This window comes from Microtus oregoni, unplaced genomic scaffold, assembly GCF_018167655.1.
Source record: "Microtus oregoni isolate MIOR12 unplaced genomic scaffold, Mior012 000032F_ref0000030, whole genome shotgun sequence".
NCBI classification, from domain to species: Eukaryota; Metazoa; Chordata; class Mammalia; order Rodentia; family Cricetidae; genus Microtus; species Microtus oregoni.
Window position 1 is genome coordinate 11862847 of NW_024543091.1, and position 24316 is coordinate 11887162.

General features: G+C 48.0%; 1 protein-coding gene across 1 annotated transcript in view; it reads right to left on the reverse strand.

The window, feature by feature from the left end:
- Positions 1-2064: 2064 nt before the first annotated feature.
- The window catches only part of Gnb5 (G protein subunit beta 5), a 31125-nt gene continuing 8873 nt past the window's right edge, over positions 2065-24316 (reverse strand). Inside the window, exons 2-11 of the mRNA XM_041679871.1 lie at positions 20663-20799; positions 16435-16476; positions 16170-16246; positions 15143-15275; positions 13224-13367; positions 11461-11552; positions 8884-8932; positions 5682-5778; positions 4398-4564; positions 2065-2960 (exon numbers count right to left, since the gene is read on the reverse strand). Coding sequence (XP_041535805.1) covers positions 2949-2960; positions 4398-4564; positions 5682-5778; positions 8884-8932; positions 11461-11552; positions 13224-13367; positions 15143-15275; positions 16170-16246; positions 16435-16476; positions 20663-20799 — 950 coding nt within the window. The 3' untranslated portion in view covers positions 2065-2948. The remainder of the gene's footprint in view (positions 2961-4397; positions 4565-5681; positions 5779-8883; positions 8933-11460; positions 11553-13223; positions 13368-15142; positions 15276-16169; positions 16247-16434; positions 16477-20662; positions 20800-24316) is intronic.

Here is a 24316-nt window from a genome sequence, read left to right on the forward strand (position 1 = left end):
CCTTAGGCCTCTGCACCCGGCCCAACCCAGCCGGCTTTCAAGGCCCAGCGGCTTCCTGCCTCCACCCCCCAGATGATCGGGAATCTCACTTGCACCTGTTGCAAGGAGCGAGGCCCGTGATGGAGCAAACAAGAACAACGTGGGACCCTCGGGTTACTGCTTACCTTTTGCCCAAGGATTAAGAATTAGCTGGGTTCTGGAACTTTCTAGGCGTTGGTAGGCCTTAAAATTGTCATTCTCCTACCTCGGCCTCCTGAATCTCTGGAATTACAGGCTTGTGCCATCAGGCCAGGCTAGAAACCACGTCTTAACTTGCTATGAACCCGGCCGGCTTGTTTGGAAAGTGAGGATATATAAATAATTTTGCAAAGGGGCTGTCCTAAGCTGGAGGAGGCAATGCAGGCCCTGCCCTGACTCTTGCTTATCTCTGACCTAGCAGTTACGCTCCCTAGAATCCCTGCAGGCCTCCCCTGACCAAGTCTCTACTTCATCAGTTCTCAACATTCCTAAAGTTGCGACCCTTGCCTTGCAGTTACTCCCAACAATAAAATTATTTTGTTGCTACTTCATAACTGTAATTTTGCTACTGTTATGAATCCTAAGTACCTGCTATGCAGGATCTATCTGATATGGGGCCCCAAAGGGGTCACAGGTTGAGAACCCCTGCTCTGGTAGGTTACAGTTCTGCTGGGCTCTATTCCTCGTGGGCCCTCCTGGGGCTGCTTTTTGACTTTTTGTGAGCTGAGGTTACTCCGTTTCCCAGAGATCACTTGTGCCCAGCTGTCTGGTCCCTTCTTTATGTCCACACTCTCTAGAAGCCTGCTTTAATCCAGGGCAGTCTCCCTGAGGGGCAAAGAGAACTCTCTAGAGTGTCACAGTATAACCCAGAACCAGCGTGTGTCCCTGAGACTCTTTCAGGGCTCCTAAGGGACACTTAAATAATCCTAATGACATGACAAAAATGTGTGTGACGTTTTTACTCTCAAGTCCAAAGAGGCTGCTGAGGTCACAGGAGCGCCCCGATGGCTGGAAGAGTGTGTTTTCTGCATTCTGGGGTCTCTCTGAGGAGCAACCGTCTGGGGCTGAGGCTATAAAGGCAAAGCCAACATTGTGCAAAGAGCCAGCCAGAGCAGGGGGCCAGGCAATCTGGGGGTACACTCCCTCTCCTGCTGCTCAGGGGCAGCAAATCTTTGGCCAGATGCCCAAGGCCATGCATAGCGCTAGTTTTACCCAGGAATGATTACCAGTGTCCAAGATGACCTTAGATTCCCAGTATTCTTAAAAAAAAAAAAAAATCCTTTTAGAGATGGGGTCTTGGGGGCCTGGGGCTGTACCTCTCAAGGTCTGGGTTTGGTCCCAGCAGCACACCTACAATTTTAGTGCACTTAGTGTGTGGTGCATGCTGACAAACGCAGTGTTCCAGCACCAGAAGTTTACAATCCTACTTGGCAATGCAGCAAATTTGAGGGCAGCCTGGGAATATACAATACATTGTTTCATAAAAAAAAAAAAAAACAAAACAAGGGGCACTGAGATTGTTCAGCAGGTAAGGGTGCTTCTTACTAAGCCGGAGGATCTGAGTTCAATCCCCAGGCACCATAAGTGGAAGGTGCGAAGAGGCTCCCACTGACTGCACTCTGACGTCCACACGTCTTCTGTGGCATGGGTATCCACCACACACACACAGAATAAATAAATGAATAAAATAATGAACAACTAAATATAAAAAGACAAAACAGAGCAAAACAACTCCCCCCCCCCCCCACACACACACAAAGAAAAGCAGAGGTCTCACATGTGACTGAGGTTGGCCTTGAGCTCTTGGACTCAAGCCACCTCCTCCTGCCTCTGAACCACCCCCCTCCCCAAGTACCTGGACTTAAAAGTGTGTGCCACCACGTCTGTTAACATGACATTTTACTAGATACGGCATTTCTAAAAGAACAAACCTCTACACCTTTGAAAGAAAAATGGAAGAAAAAAGCAGGGACCTTGTAATAAGAAACAGGCAGTAGCATTTAGAAGGAATTTCTGACTCAAATAAAGACAGGACATCCCTTTGATAGCAAAGACATTATTATTCATGACCTGGCCATCAGTCTTAGTACAGCTGCTGTGTAGGACACTCGGTTATTATTTACACGGACAACACCCACTTTAACTTCGGCATTTCTGACAACACTACTAGGAGGCTTAACCCATTTAGTGTCTTGTCTTCCCACGGCAGAAGGTTCTGTTTGCTCTCGGCAGCGTTTGAGCTATAAATGGCAACCAGTTTTTCCCCTCCAGTGTGGGGGACTGCCCCGCCCTAGCCCACCAACTATCGCAGAGCCACAAGTCAGACATCTGGCCTGTTTTCTGCACGTCTGCTTCCTTTGGAAAGACTCTCCCAGACAAAAACATTTCATCTAAAAAAATACAACTGAACAGGTTGGGAAAAAGAGATACTTTTACATAAAAACAGTTTTAAAAAGTGGTTCTGTGTAGTCACAGTTGGAGCTGGAATTTTCTTCTCTGACAGACCAATGCACAGTCATTCTCACAGTCCACAGAGCTGGCATGTCCAGAGGAAGGTTCTAGAAGCCACAGTCCACGCCAAGAAAAGGTAGTTTAAAGTGCTCTGAAGACAGACCGGATTCGAGGAAGCAACGGGGGACAGTTTAAATGTGGATAAATGTGGAACTCTACTGGATGAAATAACTTAAAAAACAGACAAACTTTACAGAGTGTTGGAGATGAAGCAAGGACTCGAAGGTACAGTCGAAGTGCCGAGACCTACAGGGGTGCACTTCCAGGAAGGGGACGGTTTTCGTGGTGACACTGGAGGGCTGAGTGAGTGCTGAGCTGTGAAGTTGCTCCCATGAGCTAACCTGTGGGAAGTCCTGGGCTCCTCTAGAAGTCATAGCTACATGGGAGGACACATGTTCTTTGTGCACGCTGTGAGAGGATTATGCCCAAACCTGAGAAGACGAAGATAGATCATTTGTAGTAGTTATTCATAAAACTTGAGTTTAACAGAGGAAAACAGGCTGTACACACTCACACATACATATACATATACACGCATACATACACATACCACACACACATACACACATATAACATACACATACATGCACACACAGACACAGACACACATACACACGTACACACACATGCACACACATACATACACACATGCACACACAGACACACATGCACACACATACACACACACATATACACACAGATATACATGCACACACATACACACACACACCCCTCCCACTCACACACTCCACCAAACAGGGCTCTCCAGGGCTTCAGCATCTCTGACACCTACTCCTCAGTTAAACGTCGGCAGGGCAGCCACTGGCGACGCCTTAGACTGGGAACTGAACCATGCGAATCCTCCCAGCTCACTGTTGTTCATCAACACCTCACTACTAAACTTTGTTTGTAACGTTGCAAAAAAAATCTTTTTATCTATTTGTCCCAAAACTAGACATTCAACCTACTCCCATTAAAATAAACAGAACAGGAAGGGCTGCTTACTTCCTAAGGCCTTAGTGCAGCGTTCTTCATTCATGATTTAGTGTGTATGTGTCTGTGTGCGCTGTAGTGTACGCAAGTAGGTCGGAGGGTAATTTGTGGGCACCACCAGTTCTCTCCAACCACTCTGTGGGTTCCAGGACTCAAACTCAAGCTGCTGGGCTTGGCAGCAAGCACCTTTACCCATGAGACATCTTGTTGGCTCCCCTAAGACTTTCTTTAAAAATCTGCCCCTCACCCTCTGCCCAGCCATGTTAAAATTATTATGCTCCAAATATGTCCAAGCCTAATCAAGATCATTATCCAAAGATCTATCTCAAACTCAACCCCTAAACCCTCACACAAGGCTCTGTCAGACCTGGTATCTTGCATAGCAATGGGCAATGTGCTCAGCACTCCCAAGTTCCAGGAACACCTGACGCCCACCTCCCTGCCTTTTGCTGTGGTGGTGGGACTCTAGGGGAGTTGAAAAGCTGACCAAAGCCACAAGGCCCTTCTCCTGGAATAGTATTCACACAATCAGTAGGCCATCCCAGGGGCCTTCACCTCCTCACATGAAGTCTGTCCCAGTGTGGAGAACCCTGCAGCACAGGGAGCAGTGACTGGGAACCTGTGACTTACTCAAGGCCAGAATCACAACAACATCAGACATGTAGGGGAAAATGAAACAAAGCATTTGGGTTCTTCAAGTTCCATTATTCTTTCGGCACCATTCTTGGTCTCTTAGAACACGTGTGTGGACAAAGCTCCTGACCTCCCAGAGATGCCCCCTTGGCATCTACCTTAGCTCTGGACATGAGAATGCTGGCTGACAGCCCTGGTGGCCTTCCTTTCCTTTCACACAGGGAAACGGGACATCTCCTTACTCTTAGGGTGTGATCCCATGACCCTGAGCAGAATGCTGTTCCGTCAGGAGAAACTCGAAGAGTGCTGACGCGGTTCTCATGTCCAAACAGGATGGAGACCCTGGAGCCCTTGAGAACATCCCAGACATTGATGGTGTAGTCATTGTACCCAGCAAAGAGCAGGCGACCTAGAAGCAGAAGATGCAATGGTTAAATCAGTTCCTGTTTCTCCTTCCTTGACAGTCACTCATTCTCACTCACTTACTAATGAATTTCTCCATCCATCCATCCATCCATCCACTCATCCATCTATCCATCATCCATCCATCCTCCATACATCATCCATCTATCCATCATCCATCCATCCATCATCCATCCATCCTCCATCCATCTATCCATCATCCATCCATCCATCATCCATCCATCCATCCATCTATCCACTTATCCATCCATCCATCCTCTATCCATCCATCATCCATCCATCCATCCATCATCCATCCATCCATTATCCATCCATCCATCCATCCACCCATCATCCATCCATCATCCATCCATCCATCCATCCATCCATCCATCCAATAAACAGATTCATCTAGGCCCACTCTGCAGCAGGCACTGTATGCTGCCTTTGCAGTTCAGGAGAAAGCTGTCACTGTCCTCTGTGGACAGCATGGGGCAGACAGAAATATCACTGTAGCATCATGTGGTAGGAGCCACCATGCCAGGCTCACATGAGATGGAGGAAGCCAGGCGGTGGCGGCACACACCTTTAATCATAGCACTCAGAGGCAGAGGCCGGCTTGGTTGACAAAGCGAGTTCCAGGACAGCCAGAGCTGTCACAAAGAAAAAACTCTGTCTTGAAAAACGAAAACAAAACAAATGTGTGTAGGATGTCACTGGGCTTTAGAGGAAGCAGGAACACTCCTGTCATTTCTAAACCTTCAACTTGGGTTTACAGAGATTAAAACAAGGTGATCGATGCTTTCGGGGAAGGAACAGTGGAGCTGTGTAGAGGTGCCAGGAAGTGGCTGTAATTTTGTGTGCAAAGGCGTAGACTCAGAACAGGGGAGTGCCCCATCAGCACTGGCCTGGCTTCTGCTAGCTGTCTCCCAGCTGTGGGCAGGGCAGCAAAGAGTTTCCCAGCACAAAGGGGAAAGGGGGTGTGTTAAGCGAAGGGTATCTGAAGGTCAGATGTGGCCTGAGTGTACTGCCCCACAAAAGGCTCAGAGAGGCGAAGCTAGGCAGAGAGGTGCTTTGCTTTTTAGGCCTACACTCCTGGAGAAGTTTCTGAAATAAAACCTTACCGCTGAGGGAGAAGTCCACGCTCGATGCTCCAAATATGATACTCTCCTTGGAGTAGATGGCAACCTCTCTATCTGCCCGCAGGTCGTAGAGGCGACACTTCAAAGAAACAGACAAAGGTGCAAATCATTCTGACTTCAGTCGGTCAAAGGGCAGACCACAGAACTACTATTGGGGTCAGCAGCTCTGTAGCTTGAGGCATGACAGGAGGAAAACCTTTTTAGTTCTCTCTCCTGTTATTTTATACTTCAGCCCCATTTCCTGTTAATCTCCATGGGTCAGCAGAGACTCAAAGAAACAGCAAGTGTAGAAAGTTCCTTCAGGGACAGAGATAAACATAAAACCCTACTTTCTTTTCCATGATGAAGCACACACAGTCAACATGGAACATTCCGAAATACTTAGAAATTCATTCTCGAGGAAATGAAAGTCGCCCCAAGTTAGAGGTATCTGCTAATGACTGCAATGTTCTTTCTTATGTATCTTTTTTATTTTAAGTATATGTGCTGGATACTTTTATATCAGCTTGACATGCTAAAGTCATAAGAATGTCATGGAACTCACTTTGTATCCTAAATAAGGAAATACCTCCCTAAGATAAGGAGTTGTGGATTTAGCTTAGCAGTAGAGCCTTTGCTTAGCAAATGCAAGGCCCTGGGTTCGGTCTTCAGTTCTAGGAAGAAGAAAAGAAGTTTGGGCTGTAGGGCATTTGCTTAATTAGTGATTGATGGAGGAGGGCCCAGCCCATTGCGGGTGGGGCCACTCCTGGGCTGGTGGTCCTGAGTTGTATAAAAAAGCAGGCTGAGCAGGGCGGTGGTGGCGCACGCCTTTAATCCCAGCACTCAGGAGGCAGAGGCAGGCAGATCTCTGTGAGTTCGAGACCAGCCTGGTCTACAAGAGCTAGTTCCAGGACAGGCTCCAAAACCACAGAGAAACCCTGTCTCGAAAAACCAAAAAAAAAAAAAAAAAAAAAGCAGGCTGAGCAAGCAATGAGAAGCAAGCCAATAAGCAGCTTCCCTCCATGTCCTGTGCCAGCTCTTGCCCCAGGTTCCTGACCTGTTTGAGTTCCTGTCCTGACTTCCTTTGATGCTGAACAATGTGATATGAAAGTGTAAATCAAATAAACCATTTCCTCCCTGACTTGCTTTAGGTCATGGTGTTCCATCACAGCAACAGAAACCCTAAGTGTGGAGGTAGACAGGGTGAGCGCCTCCCTGCTGTCTCTGTCAACACTGCATGGTAAGCACTTCTAGAATTAGTCTTCAAAGAAGATGATTTACATGTCTGTCCAATATTCCCCACGTGGCTATGTCTCAATCTGTTAGGCCAGGGCCAGCTAAATGCTTTTCTTATGACCAATTTTTTCTTTTATACATAATTCTATGACGAACATTTTTGTGGGAAGAAAACTGGTTTCTGAATATATTACAAGGGGCAATGGGTTGGGCAGTAACAATAGAACTGCCCAAAGCCATGTAATGAACTTTTTATGTAAAATTCTTTATATACATGTTGATGTCAGAAATAAAGTTACATTAGCTTAGGAGCAGAACCCTTGGAATAGAATTATTTCCAGGAAATGGCATGGCCAAATTTACATATTTTTGACACATAAGGTTTTTTTAAAAAAATATTTTATTATTTATGTGAATATGGACGAATATGGACATGTGTGTGTACGCGTGCATGTGTGTGTGTATGAATGCATATGTGTATGGGTGTGTGAGGAGGATAGAAGAGGGTGTCAGATTCCCCAGAAATGGAGTTACAGGAGGTTGTAAGTCACTTGACATGGGTGCTGGGAATTAAACTCGGATCCTATGGGAGGATACTAAGCCTTAAACTCCGAGCCATCTCTTCAGCCCTAAGATTTTTGTTATTATTAAAATGCATTAATTTCTCTCGTAATGTCTTCCACAGCAGCAGCTCAGAATGAAGCCTATTATTTAATAGGCTATTTGATATTTTTTATTGATTTTTATTGAGCTCTACATTTTTCTCTGCTTCCCTCCCTGCCTCTCCCCTATTTGATATTTTTAAGAACAACAAGAAATGACATTATGCTTTCTCTTAAAAACACGTCAACATAATTTGCCCCTTGTAATGAACCCATGAGGAGTGAACCTGTTTTTAGGTGAGTAACCAGTGTCCGAGAGTTTAAACAGTCAGAGGAATGAAAATATTCACTGACAGCAAGGTCTATTGCTTTGTAGCCCAGGCTGGCTGTTGGCTGAGGATGACCTTGAACTCCTTCCTGTTCTCCCTCCTACTTCCACCTCCCTTGTGCTGTGGTTGCAAGCCCTGTACCACCTGCTGGGCTTGTGTTCTTAACAGGGGGGAAACCTTAGGAAGAGCTCCCTCCAGATTGACGACTCTTTGAGCACACGACTGCATGCCAATAACATGAAATGCCAGACGATTATTAAGAGGATACAGGAGCGAAAAGTGCTTGTTCGGCCCAGCAGAATGTGCACAAGCTGCTGCGGTACAGTGAAAAAGATAAATCTACAAACAGACATTGTGTTGGCAAAGAGAAAGAGCATCCAGGTTAAACTGTGTGGCTTTCCTTAGGAAAGGAGAGTAATTTAATTTACTTCTTTTTTTTTTTTTTCAGTGACTACACATAAAACAAGTTGATTAAATAAAGTACCATGCGGTGGTGGGGCACGCCTGTAATTCCAGCACTTGGGAGGCAGAGGCAGGTGACTCTCAGTGAGTCTGAGGCCAGCCTGGTCTACAAAGTGAGTTCCAAGACAGTCTGAGCTGCTCCACAGAGAAACCTTGTCTTGGAAAACAAAAACAAACAAACAAACAAAGCTAAAGGGTTGGATATGTGGCTCCACCGTTATCAAGATCACAGGCGGCTTGCTAATCCAGAGGATCAGGTTTTAAATACCCAGATGGGGGCTCATACTTGTAACTCCAATCTCAGGGCATCCCAGTGCCCTCTTCTGGTCTCCAAAGGCACCAAACATACATGTGGTGCATAGACACACAAACAGGTAAAACATCCATACGCATAAAAATACTCAAATAAAATTTGAAAAAAAAAATTAAGGCCTGGTGCTTTCCTGGTCCCTTCTGTTGCTTTGTTTTAAATAAAATACCCTGCCACTTTTGCAAGTAAATAAAGAAAGAAAGCAAAAACAAGCTATTCTCTCTCCCCTCTGCCTTGAAAGGGCTCTCAATAACTGAGAAACATACCGTTGCATCATCGGACCCAGAAGCAAAGGCATCTCCACTGGGGTAGTATCTGCAGAGAGAGTTGGCAGAAAATCTGTTATGGGGAGCAGTCATCCCCAGCCACTGACCCCCGCCCCTAGAACCCCAAGGAAGGCATCCTGGCTCAGGGTCTCCGACCCAGAAGCTGCACTTCTGGGACTCAGGAGGACTCTTGCACAAGCTAGAGGGGAGTCTCATGTGGTGTGTCCACCAGCCTCTCCTGTTCCTCCAGCAAACTCGGGACAGCGGACCGCCTTACAGAGAGGTGTGCCAAGAGCCAAATGCCATAACCCACATTCACCGTAGGCACGGAACAAAGCAGGAGCCCTGGGATGCACCTGATTCCCCAAGTGTGGCTCAGAGCACAGGCACGACAGTCAGACAGACAGCCACCTCAGCCACTAGCACTGTCACTACGTGCAGTGCTTTGGGCAGGGACATCAACTTTCCCAGCCTGGTTTCCTCATCTGAAAAGTGAGGGTAATAAAGCCTGTCTTCTGGGTGAAGATCTAACAGGGCAGGGAGTCCCAAGAATCGGCAATGCTATCAAATAAAAAGCAATCAAGGAACGGTGGCTGTGGCTGTTCCCACTGTCACTTCAGTGCTCAGCACGGAGTAGGGTATTTATTTATTATAGATGGGGTCTCATGTAGCCCAGGCTAGTCTTGAACTCTGTAGGTGAATGACCTTGAACTTGTGATCATCCTGCCTCCACCTCCTCTGTTCTGTTCTGAGAATACAGGAGTGAGGTGCAACACCTGGTTCTATGCCACGCTAGAGAGAGAACTCTGGGTACACTAGTTAAGCATTCTCCCAGCACAGCATCCCATGAACAAGTGTCTTTAAGCCCTTCACTCTGCCCACACTCAGAGGCATCCCCACCTCTTTCAAAGCATCTTCTTTCTGGTTATAAATGGCCTCCACCCCACAGTTTGTCCATGGGGAGATTATAATTAAAAATACTAATGAATTGGAAACTTTGTTATTTCTTTTAATGCATACATTTGTGTAGGTGTGTGTGCACGTGCATCTAGAAGGTGTAGGACAGTTTCAGTTGTCAATCTCAGGATAGACTAATACCTCTTTCCCAGGTGACCTCCCAAATTACAAAGAAGGAGCAGAACGACATTATCCTGACCATTTGTTCAGGATGGCGTCAGTTTTGTCTCAAAAGGCTAGGTGACCACCTTCTGTGCAGCAGGTGCCAATTGTAGCCTAAAATTCTAGCTGCCATACAATGTAAAAATCTGGTCCTGTGTAATGCGACCCTCCACTTTTGAGTGGGGTTGTCAGTGACCTGGAGTTCACCAGTCAGGCTAGATTGGCTGGCTACTCAGCCCCCAGAAGTCTCTTATCTCTGCCTCCTCAGGGCTGGGATTATAGCCACCTGCTACTATGCATTTTAATGTGGTTGATAGAGATCGAAGTTGGGGGGCGTTTGGAGAGATGGCTCAGTGGTTAAGAGATTGAAGTTGGGTCCTCAAGTGATTTACCAAATGAGCCTTCTTCCCCTGGCTCCAGTAAGCTTGATTTTATAGAGTTCTGACTCAAGGGGATGAGAACAGAAATGCTGGAAGAAAAATGCCCACGATGTTTAGCTCTGTCTGCCCCACACCATGGTGTGACTATATTATGTGGGTTTTTTTTAAAACACACACGTGTGTGTGTGTGTGTGTGTGTGCGCGCGGTGTATGTGTGTTAGGTTATGATCACGTGAGTGCAAGTGTCCGAAGAGAGTATTGGATTTCCTGGAGCTGGAATCAGAGGCAGTTGGGGGTCACCTGACGAGGGTGTAGGAAACTGAACTCAGAGGAGCATGTCTGGTGTTTTCTCACCAAGAACAATGGCAATTCTTAGGACTCTGAGCAGAAAGATGTTTTATATTTAGCCATGGCTGTGGCACCTTTTGAACATGTGAAGTCCCAACTCTTTTCTGGAACCTCATAGAGCTCTCTACCAACCAAACTGTCTAGGGTTTTCTCAACTGAAGTAGCCCCGTGCAGCTTCTGCCCAGCTCCCTCTACACTTCCTCTAGCCTTCCCTGTCTAAACAAATAGGCCACCGCTGACGGTCCCGATTGGAGACTGGGGCTCCCTGAGCACAGGGTTCTTACAGTGTGGCTCATGTCACCCTGATGCCCTTCCTTAACAATTTGAAAGCCTGGCTCTTCAACTTAAAATCACCTCCTCAGAGGCAGTCACCCTCTAAGAAGCAGCCCATCCACTCATACCCCTGTTCTATTTTCACCTCGTTGTATGTGTGTGTATCTTTTTCCTGAAGGGTGACAGAGGCCTTGTCTATCATGCTGTAATCCGACTTCTGAGGAAATGCCTGGCATGTATACACCTATTAAGTATGGTCAAGAAATACTGGCTCACTCAGGGAGGATAGAGGTTGCTCTAAAGCAAGTGGATTAAGTGTTCCTGGAACCTGGAACCTTTCCTGTTAAGGAGCCCTCTCTCTTCAGGTAACCTCTGGGATGTGTGTGCGTCCATGCATGTGATCTACGCCCTGGGTCAAGCCCCAGGACAGAGAATCTCAAGCATTTTGCTCACTGACCGGACACTATTGACGTCAGATTCATGAGTTTCAAAGGCTTGCACACACTGGCCAGAGCGCATGTCCCACACCATGGCCTTCTTGTCACAACCCTGCAAATAGAAGATCGCCTGGTTAGTTATCCACTGCAAGTACCATATACAGACAGGGATGAGCCTGAACAAGCGCCTCCACCCAGTGAGGCTGAGGAGACAGAACCGAGGGATCTCAGGATAGAAGAGCGGGCAGGTTTCTTCACACACAGACACACACACAGACAGAAACACACACACAGACACACACACACCCTTAGTGTCTTTCCCTCTTTTGTGTATCTCTGAGTTGGAGTAAGACCTTCAGGGTTTCCTCCCTCCTTCCTCCTGGGCTTTTCACTCTCCTTCACTCCTCTTCCATTTTCTCCTTTCCCTTCCCTAAGCCCATAGCAAGCAAATGGTGCATGTGGTGGGGGTGGGGGAGCCCAGGCTGTTGACACTAAGGGATAGGTTGGTGGCATCAAAACCAAGCAGCCAAGAGCCTCGGCTTTGTTGGGACTGCAAAGCCAACCCTCAGCAGAGTTAGAAATGGGGTTCCTTTGGGTCACCTGTACCTCAGCAGCATGTCAACCTGGGAAACAGCTGTCCCAGGGCCTCTTCATAGGCCTGCCATTGAACAACTGGGGGCGTCAGTAGAAAGTCACCCCCCCCCCGGGCCTTCTGTCTCAATCCTGAAAATTACATGCTCTCTCTGAGTCATTCATAAACCATAAGCAAAAAAATTTCCATATTTTGCTATCAAGATGCTAGGAGCTCTTTGATAAATTCCCAGAGCCTGAATAGCAAAAGGCATTCTCTCAACAGTTAGATGAATTGATGGCTTAAAGCATTCAAGTTAGTGGGCTTCAAAGGTATAAAGAGGTCCAGTGACATCTGAGGAGCACCTGTTCTGGGGTATAGCGCCCTGAGAGTTTCACTGAGGACCGAGACAATACAATTCAAGTATCTCCAACCTCCTAGTGGACACTAAGGTGAACTGAGCTCATGTATGCAGAGATAATATAGTCTACAGAGAGAGTGGTCACTTCAAGAGAGCAGTGTGGTGGAGCAGGGACGATGCAGTTATACAAAGGCACAGGGGGAAGGCATGTATGGACGGCCAAAACGAGAAGAAAATCAGGATCTCTCCCCATGAGCAATGGGAGGCTCTTAATGGCTTGTCTCCCAAGGCTGTTGCCCGGGCAGCTCGCAGTAGAGAGCTTTGTGGCATTTGGCTACAGAAATTACCACCGTCTCCTGACCAGGGGAGACAGGTCTGCGAGCTGGCATCCCTCCCAACCACACAACACACGCTACAAACTCTTTCATCTAATGTGGGTACCATCTGGGAGAAGGGGCAGCAAGTGCTATAGTGAAGTATGCTAAGCTTCTAGATGAAACCAGTTAGGGTCCATGGACACTGATTCCTATAGTTCCCCTTCTGTTTCCTGCACCCAAGGGCGAGAGAAGGATGGTGACCAAGAGATGTGGGATGGGAGTGTTTCCTGTGTCTCTCCCACCCCCGGCAGCCTAGTGATATGCCAGCACTAGCTCATCTTAACATGCATTGTACATGCCCAGTGGCCTACAATTGAGCCCTGAGTGGCAGCATTCGAACAGAACATTCCAGATCTCCATTCCAGGGAGCTGAACAGTTCTAGGAAAGAGACAGGACCAGACCCGAGGACAAAGAACTGCCAGCATCTACCTCCCTAGTGGATAGAAGACCCCAGAGATTTTCCTTGTCTTTACCCCAGACACGAAGGTGTTTCCAGTTTCTGAGGGGGCCAGGTCCAAGCAGAGGACGTCAGCCCCATGGCCATGGAAGCTCTGCAGTAGCTGTCCGCTCTCCACATCCCACAGGGCGCATGTCCCATCACCACTGGCTGTCAGGATCTGCGTGAAGAGAGAGAGTGCTGAGGAAGGTTACTAAAGACTTAACCTTCCCCAGAATACAGAAGTGCGCGTGAACACACACACTCACACACAGACACAGAGGGTAAATGCTGAGAAGTCTCTCCTATAGGTGGAAAGTCAGAGTGTGTGGGAGGTTTTTTTGTTATTTGTTTCTTTTGTAAAGTTGGAGCCCTGCAGTGGTTCACACTTCTGATTAAGACAGATGAGTCCCAGGTCTTGCTGGACGACCATCCTATCCTAACTGGGGAGCCCCGAGGCCTAAAGAGAGATCCAGTCTCAAAAAATATGGCAGATGGCTCATAAGGATCAACCACTGAGTCTGATCTCTGCCCTCCACATGTATGCACATGTATGCATGTGAACACATTCATGGACACGGACACACACACACACACACACACACACACACACACACACACATCTGCTTGCTCCAGGAAATACTCTTCCTGGAAGACAGGGCCAGCCATATAATAACTTACTTACCAAGGTTAACAGCTTGATCACCAGGTCTCACTTGAAGACCCTCGGCTTGCTGGGCTTCCAGCTCAGCACTACCAGGTCCTAATCCAGGTTCCTGCCTGCCGTGCAGGTCTGTACGGCTGCCTCAACTATGAGAGCAGTCACAACCCGCCAAAGACATGCAGTCGGCGTGTTAGCGCTGTGCCCTTGCTGTGGCAAGACAGGGCGCAGACTGAATGATGCCCATAACATTTTGTTCTTGCCTTTTTTTTTTTTTGAGACAGGGTTTCTCTGTGGTTTTGGAGCCTGTCCTGGAGCTAGCTCTTGTAGACCAGGCTGGTCTCGAACTCACAGAGATCCACCTGCCTCTGCCTCCCGAGTGCTGGGATTAAAGGCGTGCGCCACCATCGCCCGGCTTTGTTCTTGCCTTTTTTTTTAAAAGGCTTTTTAAAAAAAATTATGTGTGTGTGTGAGGGAGGAAAAATGTGTGTGTGTGTGTGTGTGTGTGTGTGTGTGTGCCTTTGAGAGTAGAAGTAAAAATTAGGAGTCAGATCTCTCATAGCTGGAGTTATAGGCGTCTATTGGGATACCTAAGCTAGTTATGAGGCCATTTCTCTAGCCTCAACTTTTATTTTTATTTTTTAAGATTAGAGTATAAGGGCTGGAGAGATGGCTCAGAGACTAAGAGCACTGGCTGCTCTTGCAGAGAAGAGGGGGAGTGGTGTGTGGTGGTAGTGGGGTGTTTGGTTTCCTGCAGGCGATCTGATGCCCTCTTCTGGCTTCTGTGGGCACTGCATGCATGTGGTACACAGACATACAAGCAGGCAAACACTTAATATACATAAAATAAATCTGAAAAGAAATGTAAAAATGAAAGTGTAAAACGTGGCCAGGGAGATGCATGCAGTGCTCAGCCCTGAAGCCCAGCAGCTGTGGAATGCTGTGCTGTCTGCGTTACAGGCTGTACTCTACCTTCATGCAACTGAAGCAGCGTGCTCACTGCATCAGCAGAGTTTAACTCTACCCAAGTTCTCCTGGTTTTCCTTTCTGATTTTATTAAGAAGAGTGACCAAGGAGAAACAACCTCTGGAGCCTGCAGCACACAGGGCATGCCTTACCCTGCAGTTCCCAGATGTGTTCTGCAAGGGGGTGCCCCAGGGTGGTGTGAGCACTTACCTGCTGCAAGGGGGTGCCCTGGGGTAATGTGAGCCCTTACCTGCTGCAAGGGGGTGCCCTGGGGTAGTGTGAACACTTACCTGTGCAAGGGGGTGCCCCAGGGTAATGCAAGCACTTACCTGCATGTCCGAGTTGGTGAAGCTACAGGCAGACAGGTAGTTTGTGTGCATAGCAACAGACTTCTTCTTAGCAGCCATGTTCTCATTTTTGTCAAATGTCAGTGGATACACGGAACACTTATTATCCAGACCCCTGGCACAGAAGACAGAGGAACCAAAGGCTGACACGGAAGGACAAGCAACATGCATCCTTTCTCATTTGTACTGACTTTGCAAACTTCTTTTTTTCAGCAGCATCTTACATTAAAAGCTCTCCGCTTTGACTCTGAAGATCTAATTTATAGTCAAACGGAAACAAACCCACAAATATGAAACTGGGAATTCTTTTGGATCCACAAACAAGTGTGTGGGAGCAAACGCAGATCTAGATGCAGACATGGCATTTAATTCTACATAGATCAAGGTACACATTTATATCTCCCCCAAAGAGAGAGAGAGAGAGACACGGAGGGAGGGAGGGAGGGAGGGAGGGAGGGAGGGAAGGAGGGAAGGAGGGAAGGAGGAAGGGAGAGGAATGTACCACAGCACACATGTGGAGTCAGAGCTCCACTTTCAGGAGTCAGGCCTCTCCATCCACAGTGGGACCCAGGGACTGGACTCAGGCCACCAGCTTGCACAGCAAGCTCAGTTACTCTCTGAGCCATCTGTGGGCCCCTGTCCAGGTTTTCATGTGGGTGACGGGGTCTGAACTCAGGTCCTCACATTCCTTTATCCACTGAGCCTTCTCCCTGGACTTCTGACTGCTTTTTGTTGTTCACGACAGCTCTTGGTCAGCTGTTTCTAAGGGCTGCTCATGCTGGACTTAACTGTTTTTCATGGTTAGAAAGGACAGAGATCTCGGAGTTCGAGGCTGGCCCAGGTCTACAGAGTGAGTTCCAGGTTAGCTAGGACTGCACAGAGAAAGCTTGTCTCGGTGGGAAAGTACAGGCCTGTGTCAGAAATGTTTTTGGATCGTTTGGATTTTGGAATACTTGACTATACAAAGCAAAACAGTATTTTGTGGCTAATGGACATTTGGGAAACTTACCCACAAGCGATGGCACATCCCGACGGAGCGTAAGCGCACGCCATCACCCACGTGCAGGGCATGGTGACAGCATGCTCCTGAAACAGTAGTACAGTCAGCAGTGAGAAACAGGCACTTCCACACAGGTCTTAATACAAACACCAGGGTCAAGCGTGGGGGATTAGCAAATTTCTCTCACTGTGCCTGTCTGGTCTGGGATTGTGGTCCTCTAGGGAGTGAGGCTGGGAACCCGAGGCCCAGGATGTGGTGGGGAGGGACACCTCACCTTGTTAGTCGTGAAGGAATCCCACACAATCACCTTCCCATCCTGGAGAGAGAAGAAACAACAGTTCAGGAGTGGGCACCTGCCAGTGCGTTCTTACCAGAAATGGAACAGAAGTCCACGGAACACCGAGTCCTCATGGGCAGCAAGGGAGGCAGCTGAAATCCAGGATGATTAAGACCCTTCCACTTAGGGAGGAAGTGGGGCTGGGTTTTTCAGAGAGCTCTTTGAAGGCTTGGCTCCCCGCTTTACGTTTTTTGTCTGGGTTGGCTTTGACCTTGACCTGTAGCTCAGGATGACTTTGAACGTTGGCTCTGCCTGCTTTGTGAGTGCTGGCTGGGCTTACAGGCAGTACCACTGTGCCTGGTTCAAGCTCAACTTTTTAATCCCTCAAGCCATTTGGAAGTTCAGGTGGTGAATGAGACAGGGAAATGGGCTAGGAAATACTTCTTAGGGCAGAAGCAAGATCAGATGGCAAAGTGATAGATCCTTTCTCTACCACATCTGGTGGGAGAAGCCAGGATAATGCTGAGTGTCTACGGCCGAAGTGCATAGTCTGGGGCCTTTGAAGATCCCTGGGCTCAGGTGTCTGTCTCTAACTTCTGCCTAAATGGTCAAACAGTTGGCACAGGATGGATTAGAAAAGCCAACTCACCATAGGACAGGGGCTCTGAGCCTGCACACCAGGGGTCTCGGCACCTAGAGCCCACGTTGCAGACAGGGATACAGAGTCAATATGGTGGTTTCCTCCGCCTCACTGCCTGCCATTCCCCACCGCCTACCCACTGTGCACTCTGGAGTCCCATCAAACTGTGATCTTCCACAAGCTGATGAGCTTGCCAGGCGCCCACATACCTGGGGAGAATTTACCTCCACCCACAACCCCTATTCCTACTCATCAGGGTGATTAATCTCCTTTGTTAAAGGCAGAAAGTTGCTGATAACTCAAAGACTGTTCCAGAATCTTCAGTGTTTCCAGCCTCCATCCAACACTTCCACTCATATCCCCCTGTCTCTCTCGAGCAGAGGGGTTGCACGGAGTGTACTCAGAAGGGGCCATGTGGCCTGGCCTCCCCTTCCTTCTCCAGTAAGAGTGGCACACGAGGGGTTGGGGTGTAGCGGCGTCACTGGGGTGCTTGCCTGGCATGTATGAAGTCTTGGGTTCGGTTCTCAGTGATCCACAAACTGGGAGTGGGGGAGCACACCCGTAATCTTAGCACTTGGGAGGGGGAGGCAGGAGGGTCAGAAGTTCAAGGTTATCCAAGGTAACAGTGATTTTGAGGCCAGCCTGGGAACAGGAGACCCTGCCTTTTAACGAGGCGGGTGAGTGACAGGAAATCCCCCACACTTGATATGCTTGTAGAGATTTAAAAGTCAAATAGCTAAGTAGCAACTTCTTCATATAAGAAAAGACCAGGCAAAAAGGCACTAAAATGGTAAGGTGGGTAGGACACTTGAGAGGATGAGGCAGGGGAGTGAATGTATGAGGACAGTTTAGCCTACAAAGTAAGACCTTGTCAAAAAAAAAAAAACAAAAAGCTAAACAGTAAATAAAGTTTAATTAAGGTAATAATTGAAACGGGAGTCAAAACTCAGTTCTATTCTCTGGTATTTTTAATATGTATGGGTGATAGATTTGTTACTGCTATAAAATAAAAAGCAAGCGCAACATGACATGCTAGATCTATACGTCACACGCCACACTAATAACACTTGTCCTATCCAGCATGCAACTGACAGATGCCACAGCAGGTGGGTCACTGGAGCATGCACACTCTCTTTTAAAAAGATTTTCGCTTACGTATTTGGGTGTGTGTATGGGGGGGGGGGGAGGAAAGAGAGAGAGGGAGGAAAGGAGAGAGAGAGTGTGCATATATGCACGTGAGTGTAGTGTCCACACAGGCCAAAGGAGGTCACTACATCCCCTGGAGCTGGTATTATAGAGCACTGTGAGCTACCTGAAGTGAGTGATGGGAACTGAACCTGGGTCCTCTGAAAAAGCAATACAAGTATTTCCACTCCAGTACATGTACAATTTTATACCTACAATGGTTATTAAGGAAAGATAAACCCTTGTCTGGAAGAGGTGAGCCAGATCCAGATGTGTGGTAAAACCTTATATATATACATATACAAACAAACACACGCATATTACACACACACACACACACACACACACTGTATAAATAATCTATCTATCTATCTGAGTCTGATCTATAGAATATATAGGTTCATAAATTTCTGTTTGTTTGAGACAATGTCATATGTAGCCCAGGCTGCCCTTAAATTCATGTAACCAAGGATGACCTTGAACTCCTGATCCTCCTGCCTCCATCTTTGAGGGGCTGGGATTGTAGGTCCATGTTACCATGCCTGGTGGCGATTAATAAGAGACCAGCTCCATTAAAACAAAACTTTCTGAGAAGTGTTTCCTCAGGTCGGCACATGGATCCTGTGGTCCAGAGACAGCCAAGGTTGTACCTCACGCTGGCAGCTGAACTTGGTAATGTGTAAGAGTCACTCAGGTGGCACTGGTTTTGAGGGCACAGAGGGTCATGGAGAACAGCCGAGGCCTGGCACTATGTGGCAAGGCTGGGGCCCTGAGGGAGAAAGAGGCCACTGGAAAAGTTCAGCCTCGGCAGCAGTGGCATACCCAGGACTGAAGGAGTCATAAAGGGCAGTTAAGGCATGCCACTATGCAGCAGTGTTACAGGCCCTGATGAGAGCCCAGAGGAGGTTACTGGGGAAGGTGCAGCCAAGTTGCAGTGGAGAAACCAATGTTTTGGAGATGCCAGTACCACGAAACAACCACCGAGGACAGCAGCTGAGGCATGGAGGTGGCTTGAGTCTAGGAGCAAGTCAGTACACAGTGATCCTTTAGAGCCTGTTTCGGTGCCTGCTTTCGGTGCCTGCTTTCAGGTCCACGTCCTGAGGTCCTGCCTTGCATCTCCTTCATGGCCGACTGTGATTGAAGCAGGTAAACTGGAATACCACATCCTCCCCCAAGTAGCTTTTGTGCCGGGGCTTTATCACAGCCATAGAAACCTAACTAAGGCAATATCTAACCTAAAACTACACATACAATTAATTATTAAGCTGAAGGAGTCAGTTTCCCTCCTTATTTTATCAGAGATGTTCTATGTGCCCAAAACGACATGACAGGAAAAAATGGAAGGCCAGTTCCATGGCTAGGTCACAAAAGAGCTCTGGCTGCTTCTGTTTCCCTCTCTTGGGTCACCTGCTGTAAGGGAGGTCAGCTGCCAATGGCCATGTGAGCAAGGCATCCTGAGCGGTGTCACACAGACAGCCGACTGTAGCCACACCTACATCTTCAGCAACCTCACAGTGGAGTAAGAAGCAATGCCCAGGTGTCCAACTCAGAAATCCTGTGACATATGACACCCTTGTGCTAGGCTGCCTCATTTGGGGGTAATTTAGTTCAGTGCTGGGGATGGAACCCAAGGCTTTGTGCTCGTCTGGCAAGTGCTGGACCTCAGAGCTGAATCTTCTATCTCAGTTTTGGGGTGATGTGTTTATGCAGCAAGGGACATATAAGATATAAAAATAAACTGCATAAGCTATACAAGAAACTATGTATTTCAAATAGTTACATAAATTTCTTATTATTAAGCACAATAAGAATAAACCACTGAGGTGTGGTGGCACACACCTTTAATCCCAATGCTCAGGAGGCAGAGGCAGGTGGATCTAAGTTCAAGGCCATCCTGGTCTACATAGCAATTTCCAGGCCAACCGGAACTACATACTGAGACCCTGTTTTAAAGAACTACACTTTTTTATAATGGAAAAAGCCATTAGTGGGATCTCACTCATTTATGGCCCCCTTGAGGTGGGGAAAGACCTTTAAAAATGGCTTCACTCACAAAGGAGACCCTGTGACATGCTTAGGGAGAAATGATTCTGAATGCACCATCAAAGGAGTCAGACAGAGTCAAGAGGATTTCTTCCATCACTAATTCAAAGCCAGTGACATTCCCCAGGGTGTCGGAGCATCTGTCTGTCCAGTGCTGGGGATCAACCCCAAGGCACTGCTTGCCAGACAAGGGCTCCAACACTGACATACGGCTTCAGCGCTGCAGGAGGATTAACTCGCTCACATCCCTTGGAGAGTAGGCAAGGTCATAAAGAGGACCAGATGGCTCTTTCCTTCTGAGCTGTGTGATTGGAATACTGTCTCACCCTGAGTGGATGTGATAACCTCGTGCGGTACCTGTGACGAGCTCACGATCCTCCGCTTGTCTTTGCACCAATCCATGCACAGGACTTTGTTTCCGTGGCCTTTGAGGGTCCTTCTGGTCTTCATGACGAACTGGCCCAGGGCTTCCACCCGCTCAGCCACCTGGTGCACTGCAAAGACAAGGCCACAATCAGTTCTGTTTCCCAGGGCCAGGCTCCGGGCCACAGTGGTCCCAGGAAAGTCTCTGGCTCCCTAACGTCCTCTTCTTGATGTTTAGGCCTTGCAACACTTTCTTCTAAGGTTAGAGAGCAGAGGTAGCACAAGACTACTTGATATTTCTAGAGCACTATGTAGACTTTCCTCTTGGCCCTGAGAGACGGGCAGAGGAAACAATAGGGTAAGGCTGCTGTCTCTGTGGAATAGGCAGAGACCGAGGTTTACACAGACTTGCTGGGAGCCAGGCTGGAACTTGAGGATTTTGCCTTTCGGGGTGTGTGTGTGTGTGTGTGTGTGTGCGCGCGCGCACGCAGGCGTGCCAGAAGACAATCTCAGGTGTCATCCTCAGGAACAATATTTGAGGCAGGGTCTTTCACTTGGCCTGGAAGTCACCAACTGGGCTGGATGAACTGGCCAGGGATCCTCGTGTCTCTAGTCTCCATAGCGCTGGGGTTACGAGCACATGCCACCACATCAGGCAGTTTTATGGGGTGCTGGGGACTGAACTCAGGTCTTAGTGCTTCCAAGGCAAGTACTTTACCGAGGGAACCATCCATCCCCAGACTCTACTGCTTTCTGCTCACAAGGGAAGCTGACTTCATCAAAACCACCCCACACTGTGTACCTTGCTGCCTGGCAGTAAGCTGAATGTAACTGTCCCTGTGCCTGTCAAAGCCCGGGGCATGGTGGGAGCTGCAGGAATCATCATACAAACACTGATCAAATGATGACCGTGTGAGGCTGCTGAAGATTAATCAACACTGTCCTCAAAGTCTGGACAGAACCTGCTCATGACGTCATTCCACCAGGTCAGATTTCCTCCCCACGCAGTCTCTTGGGGGCTGGGACCTGTGTCCTTTTCCCTGAGGCCAAGAAATAGCTCAATGAGCTTAGAGAGGTGTGGCTGATGCTAGCCAAGATGTGGTGAGGAGATGAAGCCCTTGGGAGACAAAGGTCGGCAGGGTTCAGGGACTCCTCTCCACGGGAGGCAGCTGAAGGGACCACTCTCTTGTTGGTTAGTGGTTGAGCCAGGAAAGACCTGGGCTCCTGAGCCTTTTGGCAAGCAGGAAGAAGGAGGGGTGCAGCTCAGGGAAGGCCTGGTTCCCGCAGTCAGGGCGGTTGGCTGTTGAGCTAATCTTCCACGGGAGGAAGCAGGGGCAGGCTGATCTAGGCTGGAAGCCAGGGCTGTGACAACTGTGTCCCTCATGGACATCTTCCCTACCTCACTTCTGGTGTTTTTACCTTCCCTCTGGGTCCAAAGAGCAGTCTTATAGAACCATAGTATATCTTATATACTATATATAGTATTATAATATTTAATATATAGTATATATCTGCATGTTATATATATTATATAGTATATATAATCAGGAATTAGTGATGGCTAACCTACAGGCCTTGCCAAGTTGCGTTACCCAACACCACCCTTTGCAGCAAAGGCAAGCTTCAGGTCATTCAGGGTATCCCTCGGGGCTCTCCAGTCCTTGTCTGGTGCTCACTCGTGATGAGATTCTGCCCAGGGACTCTTATCAGGAACCCCACAGGGAGAATTTTAGAGACACCTGCTACCATCTGTCGCTCTGCCATTGATGGTGACTTTGACCACTTGGTTAAAGTTGTCCACCAGCTACCATTTCACCTTCTGTCATGAAAAAGAGAGTCTCACTTAACTCAGGCTGGTCACAAGTTTGCTGCATAGCTGAAGATGACCTTGAATTTCAGATGTTCCTGCCTCCCCCTCCCCAGTGCTGGGGTGAAAAGACATGTGGCCCCCTGCCTGGTTTATGTGGCACCTTGTCCACAGAGGCGAGCACGCTGCCAGCTGAGTTTTACCCCCAGCTCCAACAACACCCTCACGGGACCACGCCCTGACAGCCATTCCCGCACGCCAGCTGGCTGTCGACTGGTGATTTTCCTGAGCCCATCCTTCCTTCCACATGCAATGGCTGCTTTCCCCACCTGGTCCTCATGATGTGTTGGTGACAGTAGCATGGCCTCTGTGGGTCCCACTGTACGGGCCAGGTCATAGGTCAGTTCCTATGACTTCTTTTCCCCACCCTGGGAATGAGCCTAGGGCCTTGCATGCACCAGGCCAGCGCTCTACCACCAAGCTCCATCTTCAGCCTTGGGTGTCCCAGGAAAGAACTCTGCTCTGAGCGACACTCTTGGCGTTTCTGTGCTGCATTCCAATGCCCAAATTGTCCTCATGGCCCAGGAGAAGCCCCATCACGCAGGTTCTTGTGGCTTCCTGCAGCATTTTATTATCTTTAGGGGTCCCCAGTTCAGGCTTCCTGCACTACGCCAATCATGAAACCAGTCATTTCTCCAAGAAAGTCTGATCCCTGTTAGTGCCCCTTGAGAAGAAAGAGCAGAGAAGTCCCAATGAAAGCCCCAATGTTTCAGCATGGTGGGGCACATCTGTAATCCCAGCCCCCCACCCCCAAGGCCCAGACAGGTAGATCTCTGTGAGCATGAGACCAGGTAGAGCTATATAGTGAGAACCTGGCCCCCAAACAAAACAAACAAATGAAGCAAAAATACTCAGATGAAAGAAAAGCTCAATGGTAAATGCTCTCGTACATTAATTACAAAATGCCATCTCAGTGCTCAGGCTGAAGCCCCCACCAAAAAAAGGACACCACCAGCCTCCTGCAGACACAGTCCTCACAAGGCATACTGGAAAAGGCAAAAAACAGACTTAATTTTCTGAATTCTTACAGGCCTTTTACACAAACCCCCACGTCCTATTTAATTTCTTTAAAGATTTATTTATTTTTATGTGTCTGCCTACATCTATGTATGTGCACCAAGTGCATGCAGTGCCTGCAGAGGCCAGAAGAGGGCGTCAGGTCCCCTGGAGTTACAGATTGTGGTGAGCTGCCAGGTAGGTGCTGGGAACTGATTTGGGCTCTGTCTGGAAGAGCAGTCAGTGCTCTTAACCCCTGAGCCATCTCTGTAGTTCTGTTTAATATTTTATATCGATCTCCATTCCCATACCACTGCAGCTTCTCTTGCTTCAGCTTTAGAGGAAGCCTAGTTTTCCAAGATCCCTTTGAAAAAAACAAGACATTTCAGCAACTAAAAGAGGGCCCTCATTACATAACTTCAATTTTAACACATCCCAACTATCAATTATCCTTTCTCTTTGCGTCTTCCCTTCCCACACGGACTCACTCCCAGCCCACTCCATCCTGCCTCTATCTGCCAAATCTTGCAAGCATTGAATTAAAGGATTACAAAAAATTAACTATCAGGAAATAAAAGAAAATTTGGAAATGAGCTAAATATGTATTTGTGGGGTTGGGCTGGAAGCAGGAATGACTTCTCCTTTGCCTCCTGACTGACTGTTCCTCCAGGAAGTGGTATATATATATCTTTTAAAGAAGTAATGAACACACTGGTTTCTACAATAGGAATGCTAACTGGTTAGGAGATTTGGCCGGCAGGCAAGCTTCAGGGAGACAGCGGTGT